Source organism: Echinops telfairi, unplaced genomic scaffold (genome assembly GCF_000313985.2).
Source record: "Echinops telfairi isolate 266 unplaced genomic scaffold, ASM31398v2 ScPeMD7_7;HRSCAF=31, whole genome shotgun sequence".
Lineage (NCBI taxonomy): Eukaryota > Metazoa > Chordata > Mammalia > Afrosoricida > Tenrecidae > Echinops > Echinops telfairi.
The window spans coordinates 694,116-706,800 of record NW_022103904.1 but is presented as its reverse complement, the minus strand read 5'-3'; the positions used below and the strand labels follow the sequence as shown (position 1 = coordinate 706,800).

General features: G+C 42.5%; 1 protein-coding gene and 1 pseudogene across 5 annotated transcripts in view; one reads left to right on the top strand and one right to left on the bottom strand.

The window, feature by feature from the left end:
* TBX20 (T-box transcription factor 20) overlaps positions 1 to 12,685 on the top strand; it is a 165,211-nt gene that overhangs the window by 65,397 nt on the left and 87,129 nt on the right. For 4 of the 5 annotated variants that reach the window (XM_045286325.1, XM_045286324.1, XM_045286326.1 and 1 more), the window contains exons 8-9: positions 8,236 to 8,260; positions 10,641 to 10,728. In XM_045286325.1, coding sequence (XP_045142260.1) covers positions 8,236 to 8,260; positions 10,641 to 10,728 — 113 coding nt within the window. Of the gene's footprint in view, positions 1 to 1,729; positions 1,906 to 8,235; positions 8,261 to 10,640; positions 10,729 to 12,685 lie in introns of those variants that run through there. The other variant, XM_045286328.1, reaches the window with a different exon arrangement.
* On the bottom strand, positions 10,985 to 11,338 carry LOC105979106 (annotated as a pseudogene).

The window sequence follows — 12,685 nt, the reverse complement described above, 5'->3', positions numbered from 1 at the left end:
TCTCTCTCTTGTGGGAGCTGGTGGTTTCAGACTGCTGACCTTGTAGTTAGCAATCCAGAAGAACATCACTTTCAGACATGTATAGAGCTCGATGGATGATATGTCCAGAAACAATAGCTTCCCATCTGAATGTTTTTGTTTAGTATAGCTTCCTATGATACTCTGACTTTCTCGCATGTATCTCAACCACATATCCTGCTTCTTGTTCCCTTAATGCCACATTGTGAATACTTCATTGTATTACCATTCATTGAAAAGATGGCTTTAATGTGTCTAGTTTTCCATAAGGTGAGTTTCCATGGTGTATTGTTTGATACTGAGATTATTCCTAAAATTTTCACTGATATAAAAATAGTGAGTGAAAATACTTACAAAAGGATTATTATTTTAAATGACAAAAGTGACTAGATTTGTAATCTTAAGGGCCAGACCAAGGGTAAGGGCATGTTTTAGAAAATGTCTTGAGTTTGTATACTCATACAAGAATTTTTGTTTTATCAACCACCTGGATAAAATGTACTGTTAAGACTTAATCAAAAAAAAAAAAGACTTCATCAAGTTACTTACTTACTGAGCCTCAGTTTCTAAATCTGTACATAGTGTGAATGAAATGAGAAAACATCTTAGGCAAAAAAAAAATGCAGTCCCAGGAATTGTATATGTCCCTTTTATAGAAAGCTGGCACATCAGCAAATTAACAATTAAAAAAACCCTCAAATCCACTGCCATCCAGTTAATTCTGACTCTTATTGACCCAATCTATCTGCACAGATTTCTGAGGCCGTAAATGTTTGCTGGAGCAGATGGCCCTGGACTTCTCTTACGAGTGGCTGGTGTGTTTGAACCCCTGACTTTCCCCAACAGCGCCCTTTATTAACAATAACCGTTCTTAAATAAGCGACAAGATGAAGGGCAGTCAGTAAATGCTTTAGAGCTTTGTAGAACAGGGCGTTAAGTGGGGATGGCGAAAAGTGCTAATGCTTGCAAGGTGAAAGAAATCGGATGGACAGAGAGAAAAGCAAGCTGACCAGGGCTAGCTTTTCCGTATGGATAAAAGGATGCTTAGAAGTCCCATGCTTTGGATCTCATTGAGACGACTGCAATGGAGGCTCCAGGTCTGGCAAAGTGAGGATGGGAGCGCGCCCCTCTTTCTCTCTTTTCCAGCCACGCAGCCGTGGGCGAACCCGACGGACAACTCCAAGTAAGGAATGGAGGGAGGTTCGCGGCCGGGCAGCCCGCGCGCGGACAGCCCCGGGCCGAGTCCGAGGGCGGTGGGTGGGGCTCACGCAAGGGGTGGGGCCCAGAGCGCCGCGCGGGGCGTGACGGGAGGCGCGGCGCGCGGGCGTCGCCGCACGCCACGCCTCCCACGACGTTTTGCCGTCGCCTTGACGACCGGGGCGCCCGCAACGGCGGCGGGGACGAGTCGTTGAGGCTGGGAGCGGAGCCTGGCTGCTGCAAACCTCGCCCGAGCTCGGCTGGGCGGGCCCCGGAGAGTGCCCCAGCGCCACCCGCACAGGGACTATGAGAAAATGGTGGGGCCAAAGAGGAGCAAACTCAAGGAGGCGGCTTCCTCGCCGCCGCAATCCCGCGCTAGGCGGAGGCGCAGGGCCACGGGGGCTGGGGAGCCGGAGCTGGAGGAGCAGCCGCCGGCGGAGGTGGAAAAGCAGGCGCGGCCGCGGCAGCCTTCGCCCGTAGGCGGTGGGAGCCTGCTAGGGGGTGCTCGTAGGTACCTGGCGCAGAGGACCCGAACGCTCCACCCCTCCCACTACTTGCACCTGAATGGGAGCGCCAAGTCCGTGCTCTTCGGCCGCTTACAGTTCTTCCGATATGTCCTGAATCATCTCCGCGAAAGCGTGCTCAAACTGCACACGCCAAAGTTCTCCAACAGAATCAACCTGGGCATAGGTGAGCAGAGGGGCAGGAGGAGGCCCCTGGCAAAGGGCCCCTGCTGCGCTCGGGGGTCAGGCACCCTCCCACCAGAGCACCTAGGGGCACTGCCTAGTCTGAGCTCCGGATGATCACAGGCAACACATCCCAAACCCCTTCGTCTTTGTTTTAAAGTTTTTGCTGGTTTTTCTGGCGTATTGTCACCCCTATGTCATCCGCAAGGAGCCCTGGTGGCGTAGTGGATTTTGCAGTGGGCTGCTAACCACAAAATCAGCACATCGAAACCACTAGGTGCTCTGCCAGGGGGAGATGAGGCTTTCTACTTCATTAAAATGTTCATCTTGGAATCTCACGGGGACGGTTCTACTCTGCCCTTTAGGATCGCTCTGAGTGGACTCGATGGTAGTGAGTTTGTCATCAGCAAAAGGCAATCTTAATCAAGGCAGCCTGTTATTACAGTGTTTCATGTTTCACTGCCCTTTAAGGTAAAAGTACTTAAACGAAGGCCAAAGTACACAGAGTGTTGTTATCCATGCAGTCCCAAATTGCTGTGGGGTTTCAGTGCCTACACCTGGGAGAATATTCTTCCTTATTGCCTGTAAGATTTGTCTTCCATCATTTACGCCCCTTGTGTTCTATAGTTTAAAAATTAACTTAAAATTTGCTGCAGTTCCAAGAAAATTATTTGGGGCCCTTTCCACCTTCAGACTGTCTGGCTACTGCAATAAATTGATGCACAGATATGTGTCCTAACCTAAATTATAAAGAGTCCTGGTTGTGTAGTGGGTTATCAGTTGGGTTGCTCACTACAATGTTAGCAGTTTCAAACCACCAGCAGCTCCATGGGAGAAAGATAAACTGTCTTCTAATTTAAAGCCTCTGAAACCCACAAGGGCAGTTCTAGCTGCTTGATAGGGTCACTATGAATCAATCGATGAGTTAACCTAAGCTATTGTCATTTCTCTTCCACTACAAATTGATTGCTGATGTTAAAATAGAATGAGTGCTCACACTTGGAGTGTTAAAAATATTTGAGGAATAACAGATGTGATTGCATATTTAGTTACGATCAGATATCTGATCAGGTACATGCTATATCCAGAATCATCCTGCCTTGGAAATCAGTCTGTTTAGTCATCCCAAATACAAGTTCCCGTTCACTCATGCCTGGCACATTGAAGGCACTTAGTGCATGTTGGATGCAGTAACGGTTTACTTTATTAAGTATTATTGGAGTTCAGATAAGTGACAATTCTGATACAGCCACACACACACACCCATACACACACACACACACACACACACACCCATACACACTGAAAGTAAACTCATTGCCGTTTAGTTGGTTCCGACTTACAGAGTGATCCTATAGCCCAGATTAGAACTGTCACTATGGGGAGGAGTCCTGGTGGCATCATGGTTACGAGTTGGGCTGTGATCCACATGCTGCAGTTTGAGACCAGCAGCAGCTCTTCAGGAAAAAGACTTGGCTTTCTACTCCTGTAAACAGTCTCAGAAACCCATGGTAGAGGGTCACTGTGAGGCAGATGCTGTAGAGTAATAGTAAGTCCTTAGGAGTATAGAAAGCCTCATCTTTTGCCCTTGCAATGGCTGGTGGATTTGAACCACTGACTGGGCCATTAGCAGCCGAATGTCTAATCCACAGCACCATCAAAGTTCCTTATACATTAAATGGGCATTAGAGCAGGCAAGACTTTTAGGAAAGGGTGGGATGTAAATTATGACTAATACTAAGAGATTGTACGTGTGCAGTCAGTAACGAGAAACACTAGAGGCTAGTAAAACAGCATGGCCAAAGTCAAAGTAAGAAACAGAATGCAAAGCTAGGTCCAAAGAAAGGCCACAAAGAGGAGAGGAAGTTGGAAGCCTGAAAAAGTTGATTGGGAGAGTATGTGAAGAATACTAGCGTAGGTAGGGCCTTTGAACTTTATTCTGTATGCGATGGGGAATGCATCTGGATTTCTTTTTAATGAATTGAAATTTATACAACAAAACTAACCATTTTAAAGTGAGCAATTTAGTATGTTCACAACATTGACCCTGAGTGAGATCCAAAGAGAATGACGTGTGCTTCAGAAAAAGCTGACTTGGTAGTCAGCGTAAGGTAGCCTGGAAATGGAGTGAGAATGGAAACAGCAGTCGTAGTTGGACATTTTAAAGAGAATCACGTTTTAATCGGGTGGCAGCCGTAGTAATGAGGTCAGGACCCATGTGAGAGTTGGTGGAGTCAGGTTGACGGGACTGGGTGGGGAGGGGTAGTTAGGAAGCAGAGAAACAGGAGAGCCAAGGAGCTGGCATGGCTTGAACTTATGTCACTGGAAGAAGTCATGGTGGTGCTCGTAGAACAGGAAAACACAGTCCAAGATGACCTTTAGGTGTGGTTTTAAAGTGTTATTGCAACATACCAGGAGCCCTGGTGTGACAGTGGCTTCAGCATGAGGCTGCTACTCAAAGGAAGAGCTCTTCAAGCTCACCAGCTCCTCTGGGAGAAAGAGGAGGCTGTCTGCTCCTATCAAGATTGACAGCCTCAAATCCTACAGAGCAGCTCTGTTCTGCTGTAGAGGGGCGTGTTGAGTAGGAATCAACTCAGTGGCAGTGGGTTTATGTGACAACTATGAGTGCATAGCTACTTCACTGAAGGACCAGCAGTTTGACGCCAACAGTTCCCCACAGGAGAAAGACGTGGGGCCATCTGTTTCTGCAGAGATTTCCGTCTGGGACTCCCGCTCTCTCTGTCCTTGAGTGTTGCTGTAATTGACTTAAAGGCAGTGGGCGTATGGTAAATACCTATGAAAATGTCTAGTAGGCTGTGGAGGATGTTCGGCCATTCTCAGAGAGAGGGAGGTAGTTTAGGATACAGCTTTGGGAATTATCCACATAGAAATGATAGTTGAAACTGTGAGATTAAGTGAGATTGCCAATGGATATCAGTGTGAAGAGAGAAATCTGAGCAAAGGCTAGGTACTTGGGGGAAACATTCAAATTTACATGTAACAGAAGAAAATGAGAAACCAGGTAAGCATGCAAAAGTGGAATCGTCAGAAAAATAGAAGTACTGGGAGAATTCTGTGTGCTAGAAAGCTGAGAGAGAAACATGGCTAAGAATACAGTAAGAGGCTACAGATAAATTGGAAAGTGTAAGCAGTGAAAGAAAGCATTGGACTTGATAAGTCAAAGGTCTTTAGTCCATCCACAGAGTTAGAGGTAACTCAACTCTGCCATCAAGTTGATTCTGATTTGTAGCGACTATAAGACAAGGTAACGACCCTGTGGGTTTTTGAGACTGTAACTCTACAGGAGTAGAACGTCTCATCGGTCTTCCTTGAGCTATAGGTAAGGGTGATGGAAAATTTTAAGACAGATTCATGATGGTGGGTGACCAACATGATGAACTGTACATATGAAAACTAGCATTGGCAAATGTCTTGTTATCTACATATCACCAAAAATATACTAATAAAAAAGTTATAGGAACTTAGGAAGGGGAGGTTGGCCAAGAATCTTGGGAATGAATGGAGAAGGAGCTAGAAATAGAAAAAGAGACACAGCACACATGCGTGGCCAAGGAGGTGGCCACGAGAATCTCATAGTTTAAAGGATGTTATATCATGAGTTGAGGCATAGGAGAATAAGTCAAACGGAAAGATCAAGAGGGAAAGGGGGATATTGAGGTTGTAAGAAACAATAATGGATGGAGCAGTCTTGGAATATTCAAAGGGATGAAATGAAAGGCACACATTGGAGAAGGTAAGGCTAGGAAAGAGGAGAGCGACTTCCTTTTCAGAGATGGTCGAGAGTAGAAAAGGGTGACTAAAGAGAAATACTTAGAGAATCATTGCAGTGGAGGTAAGTTAATAGTCTTATGTCAAAAATGACCTTTGTTTCAGTAAAGCACTAAAGCCAGGTCATCATTAAAGCTGGTTGAACAAAGATTCAAACGCTCAAGAGACATGCTTTTCTTTTCCTTTCCAAAGAGGTGGTGCTAAGCACGTCATGCATTTAGAATATTGACATCATTGCACCTGAGCACTTTTTCAGAGGAAGCAGATGGGTGTGGACTGTGGAGTTGGGGAGGGAGATGAGAGAGACAAAGTCCTGAGGCTTTTTGAAAAGCTAGATGGATTTGTAGGACACCTGATCTTTGAATTTTCCTTAGATATCATTTTTACAACCTTATGCCAGAATATGTGACCAATATGGATGGGTTTAGATGTTGTTCTCGTTAGGCGCCATTGAGTGGCCTTGGATAGCCAGTCGATGAAAGAACAACCAAGGGCAGCCTATGCCTATCTGAAAGAGTCACTGTCGTCCCTCTCATTAGATGGGTATCTACTTCAAGAGGAGAGAGAAGGCTTAATTTCAAGGTGGCTCAGGGCATATTAGATACAGAGAGTTAATAGATGTAGTGAATACTGTTTGAAGTGGGTCAGCAGTTTTTTTCTGTTAAGTACCACTTATGCTTTGATTTCATGCTTTGTAGGCTACATACAGTCACTTTTGCATGTTTTCTTTATTGTCTCCTCTTCCATTTCTTCCTCTTTGTCTTCTCTCTCTCTCTCTCTCTCTCATCTGGTCTAGTGGTTAGGTGTTGATCTGCCAATACCCAGGTCAGTTATTCAAAATCACTAGCTGCTCTGAGGGAGGACAAGGCTTTCTACTTCTGTCCAGAATTGCAGTCTCTGATACTCACAGGGTCTGGTCTACTCTGTTGTTGATGAATTGTTGGTAATGAATTGGGATCAACTTGAGGGCAGTGAGTTTGAGTTCTGAGAGTTAAAACTTATGAAAACCACACTCAGCTTGCAGAGTGTACCAAAACAGACCACAGGCTGCAGTTTTCGGATCCTCGAATAATAATAACTTCTGAGAAGTATTGAAGAGCAGTAGGAAAGCGCCTGTAGTAGTTGGGAATGTTGGGGGAAAGCTGTGGAAGCATGAGTAGACATTTTTCCGCATTACATTGTTTTCAGAAAACTATTTCTATGCTGAGTTTACATTGATTTTATTATCCAAGTTGAGTAATTTTTAACTTTTTAAGAGGGTAATATTGACAATTTGTAAAATAGCTTACTATGGCTATTTGGGACAGCTGTTAAAAAAAACAAAACAGTATGAAATCATGGAAGGGAAGCCGGACTTGTGGACATAGCAGGGTGAGGATCTCCATAAATCCACTCCTCTATCAAACAAAAGAGGTACCTGAAAATCTATAAAAATTAATGTTCTCACAAAGTGGAATTAGCCTAAAGTGTACAACCATCTCAGGAACCCATAGAATCTGTTAAACAAAGAAACAAAAGCAAAAAACAACCATTTTCCATGCAGGCACCGCCCACCTCTAACCACCGATGAATGAGCTCCACAGAGTCTTGGGTGTCTGGGTTTTTCCCAGGTGACTCGCCGAGCCGTTCGTCTAAACTTCTGGGTGAACGGAAACCTCCATCCTTCTGGTTAGCAGCTGAGAATATTAACCTTTTGCACCATTCAAAGACTCCCAGCCTCTGTAAGAAAAGTGTTTTGTGGCATTTTACCTTGACCAGTTCATCCCACTCTCCAGCTCCATTAAAAAAACCCTAATGGACAGACTGGTGCCCCCTACGGTTCCCATGGCTGAAATCTTCAAGAAAACCAGCGGACTTACCTATCTTCTGTGAGGCAGCTGGTGGGTTAGAACCACTGACTTTTTAGTTAACAGCCAAGCGCATTAACCACTGTGCCACCAGGGCTCCATTTCCAACTCCAAACCCAACTGAAAACCAAACCCACGCCATGAGTCAATGCTGATGCATAGCGACCCTTTCCAGAGTTTCTGAGACACTAAATCTGTACTGGAGCTCGTAGCTTCATTTCTTCTAGTAAATCAAAGCCTAGCCCACAAAAGCAGCAACCCCTTAGTCACCAGAGGGGGCAGATTTGGTTAAACGTCTCAAAAAGCTCCAGCCAAGGTTATTGTTGCTCTTTGACCCCTCTCACAGCTAGCTAGCTCCCTGACCGAGCCTCATTCACAGGGAACTGGAGTGGTTGGCACTAATAACTCCAGATGAATCTCCTCAATGACGTGTAAACGTCTTTCATATCTTTCCCTGGCTCCTCATAGTCTCCCTCCAGAGGCAAGCATTATTAACAAAGTGGTTTATGTCCATTTGGAATTTTGTCTTTGCATTATAGACGATATAGACAGGTTGCTAGCAATCTTGACGGAATGTGCATGTTCTAGAGAATTTGAGGGATTAGGCAATTTAAGGGAATATCTTTGGAATAACTGTTTAAAAGGTTACTTTAGATAATAAAGCAGCTTTTAATGTCTCTTTTGTTTTCTTTTTCCAGCTATCTTTGTGGGATTTTTACACTGGTAAGATTTTTCTTCAGTTTAAAATAAATAACATTTAGATTAAAATTTGCCATTGGTGTTTGCTTACAATAAAATACGGTTCCCTATGTTATAAAATATCTATGCACCTGTTTACACATACAGGTTTTCACATTTATTTATTTTAATGTTTTAATTGTCTTTTTAGTGAAGGTTTACCTAACTAATTAAGTTCCTGTTTAACAGTTTTTTTATATATTGTTCAAGGCGCCCTGATGGCTTTGGCCTGCTCACCACAGGGTCAGCATTAGACTCCAGCAGCTGCTCTTCCAGAGAAAGATGAGGCTTTCTACTCCCGTAAAGAGTTACAGTCTCAGAAACCCATAGGGCAGTGCAACCCTGTCCAGTAGGGTTGCGACCAGTCAGTATGTCCTTGATGGCAGTGAGTTTTGGTACACACGTTACTCAGTGAGATTGGTTACATTTTTCACAACGTGTCACCATGCTCACTATTTTCATTCTGGCTGTTCTGTTTCCACAAATGTCACTTTCTAACTCTCTACCCCCCCTCCTTACTTAGTTTCTTATCTTTGATTTAGAGTAAATCTCCAATGATTTCGTATAGATGATATAAATGCAAATATTACTCTTTATAGATGTCATATGTATAATAGCATTTACAAAACACATACATTTCTGAATAGTGTATTTGTCTCCTAATAGTAAATATTGTTCTCAAAATAGTGTATTAGTATCAATTAAAATATTTTTGCTTGACTGAAAGGACTTGCTACTCCATTTCTGTAAATACCCAGCTTTTTTAGTGTGTTTTGCATGTTTTTTTTATCTCAAAAATGGCCTTGCTAGCACGTCGATTGAAAATCAGACAGACATGAAGATAAAGACTCTGAAATAGTAACACAGAACTAAATGACTGAATGTTTCAATTGTATGCACACATACTTTATTTTATGTCAAAAGTGTTTATAAAAACAGTACTTTCCTCGCTGACATTTTCACTTCTAAATGAGTTTTGGGATCTCTATTTTTGGGAAGTATGTTATTGCCCCTCACAGTGCTGCACTGGCTCCTTGACTTGCAGGGACATTTTTTATTTTAGACCAAGATTATAATGCTTGGAAGCATTTACTACACCTATTGGTGTCCCAGGAGTCCTGGACCTAGTGATAATGCATTTGATTGTAACTACAAGATAAGCAGTTCAAACCTACCAGCTGTGCCGTGGAAGAAAGATGAGGCTTTGTAGTCTCATAAACACTTTGCAGTTTCAGAAACCCACAGGAGGCAGTTCTGCTCTGTCCTAGATAGTCACTATGGATATAAAGTTGGAATCCACTTGAAGGCAATGAGTTTAATTTGGGTTTTATTAGTATCTTCTAAAAAAACCCACTTCTGTTAAGTGGATGGCAGCTTCTAGCAATCTGATAGGACAGGATAGAACTGCTCCTGTGAGTTTCCAAGACTAACTGTTTATGAAAGTAGAAAGCCTCTTCTTCTTTCTTCTGCAGAGTACTAGTGGCTTTGAGCTGCTGACCCTGTACTTAGCAGCTCAATGCATAACCACCGTGCCACTAGGGGTATATGTGTATCTTACATGTGAGTGAACCCCCTGCTGACAAGCCGGCTTGGTGAATAGAATTTTGTTTTATTTTCTAACCCATTAGATTAAGAATAGCATGGTTGTTGACTAAATTCATTTTTCTGATCATATATGTTCTTATTTTGAACTGCCTGCCGCTAGAGTTGCACTCATATCTTGACTTGGCATCCTTTGTTCCTTGATGTTTGACTGTTGACCACTTTATGTGATATCATACTTATTCAAAATTACCTTAATATGGAATAATTTTCCTAAAAATTACATAAACTATATTCCTTAAATTAAAAAATCACTAGTTAGAGCAGTGGTTTTCAAGCCTGGAACATAAGAATCACTTGTAAAACTAAAAAAGCAAAGGGACAAACTAAAATCTGACTCAGAAGTCTGAGGTGGGAGGTGGGGTGGAGAAAGCCAGGGGAAATTCTGGTGCTTGGTCCTGATTCAGAACCGAAGAACTGCAGAGTTTCCGAGGTGTGTGACACTGTGTTTCAACTGCCTAGAAATGTTAAACTCAAACTCACTGCCATCGAGTCAGTTCTGACTTAGAGCGATCCTGTAGGACAGGTAGAATTGCTACCATGGGTGTCTGAGAATGTTACTCCTTGCAGGAGTAGAAAACCTTGTCTTTCTCCAGAAAAATATACGTAGTTGTAAGGAAATTTTAAAATGATCTCAATATTTGTTATAAGAATATATTGTTTATTTTCATGGCTTCTGTATTTTGCTTACCTGTACCTAAATTCTTTTAATATTGGCTGTGAAGCCTGCTTTTGTAATGTAGTATTTAATCTTTTTTTCCAGGATGCATTTAATAACACTTTTTGAAAATGATCGCCACTTCTCTCACCTCTCATCATTGGAAAGAGAAATGACTTTTCGCACTGAAATGGTTAAGTTCTTTCTTTAAATGAACTGATGTGTATTTCACCGATAGTATTATGACCTAGAAATTTATTAGGAATGGAGATTTTTTGGGGTGGGTGGGGGACCTATTCTGTTTCTCCTGTGATAGCTCAGGTTTATTATTTAAATGTAAAAGTCGGGGTATTATTGTTATTTTACTTGTCTCATTATTTGTACCCTTTTTTTTTTTTTTAGATGATCTATTTTATTAGAGTAGACCGATCACACATGGTCCAAGAAAACTCAAATAGCAAAACAAACATAATCAGATGTTAAAGACTGGTCTTCAAACATCATAGCCAATGATGCCTCGTTTGCCTCTGATCTCGCCAATGTAAAACCACATCCACACCTCAGTGGCCACCAAACCATTCAGCAGAGCTTCCTTAACTGTGAGCTGTTTGAAGCGACCAGTCTCAGCACTATGGACTACTTTTTTCAGACTCTGAATAGCTGCAGGGATCTCAGCAGGGGTTGGAGGAACCAGCTCCACCCTGGCATAGTTCAGAATGTGGTCATTCGAGGCTTTGAATAAGTCACAGCAGCGTTTACCTTCCCGGGGCCTTCGCCACCAAGTTACAGAGAAACTGGGCCATGGTTCTAGGAGAGAAAGTCCGAGGCCCGAAACGGCCGGTTGAATGTCGCCTCCGGGCTGCACCCTTTCTTAATGTAGACTTCTTTTATGATAACAAAGATCAAATGTAATAGCTGAGGAAAAGGCACAGCTGGGGAAAATAGCATTTAACAAATGATATAAGGGTATCAAGTGTGAAAAGAAATTGCTTTCTTAACTTAGGCATCAAGAGATCTCATGTTTTCCTTACCCCTTAAATTTTTATTTAGTTCTCTTTTAATTTCAAAATAATCTCCTTTAAGAGCCTATTTTAATGTAATTTATTTAATATTTCTTTTCCTCAATTTTAAAAGCCTTACTCTTAAAAAAAATCATTTTATTGGGAGCTTTTCCAGCTCTTATAACATTCCATACATCAGTTGTATCAAGCACATTTGTACATATGTTTCCATTTTCAAAACATTGTCTTTCTTCTTGAGCCCTTGATATCAGTTATTTGAAGAGTGACAGTCTTGGAATCCCTAAAGAGCAGTTTGACTCTGTCCTGTAGGGTCACCATGAGTTGAAATTGAGGCGATGACGATGGGGTTTGTAGCTGTGTGGATATCACTGATGCTATTGTACTTCAAGACAGATATTGACATTCGTTGTGCTAATGAATACAACAATGTTCATCTTTAATCTGTCATCCTTAGCGTAGGAGACCATATGATTGTCTGAGTCACAATGGTCAATAACAAGGAATTTCAGCTCATGAAGTCTAGGATACCACTATTCAAATATTACTTTTTCATTTAAAAATAATTTTATTGGGGGATATTACAGCTTTTATCACAATCAATACATCAATCCATTGTGTCAAGCACACTTGTACGTAAGCTGCCATCATCATTTTTAAAACATTTTCTTTCTACTTGTGCTCTTATATCAGCTCATTTTCCCCCTTACCCCATCTTCCCTTCCTCATGAACCCTTGCTAATTTATTTCTTAAACCAACTGCTGTCTCCCTTCACCCACTTTTTTGTTGTTCGCCCCCCTGGGAGGGGTTATATGTCAATCTTTATGATAGGTTCCCCTTTTCTTCCCCCACCTTCCTCTTACCCTCCTGGTATCACTACTATCATTATTGGTCCTGAGGGGTTTATCTGTCTTGGATTCCCTGTGTAGGGAGCCCTTCTCTGTACCAGTGTACATGCTCTAGTCTAGCTGGATTTGTAAGGTAGAATTGGGGCCATGATAGTTGGGGGGAGGAAACATTAGAAAATGTCCTTAGAGGCTTGAAAGTAATCAAGCGGCCATCAAGCTCAGAAGCAACAAAGCCCACATGGAAGAAGCACACCAGCCTATGCAACCACGAGGTGTCGAAGG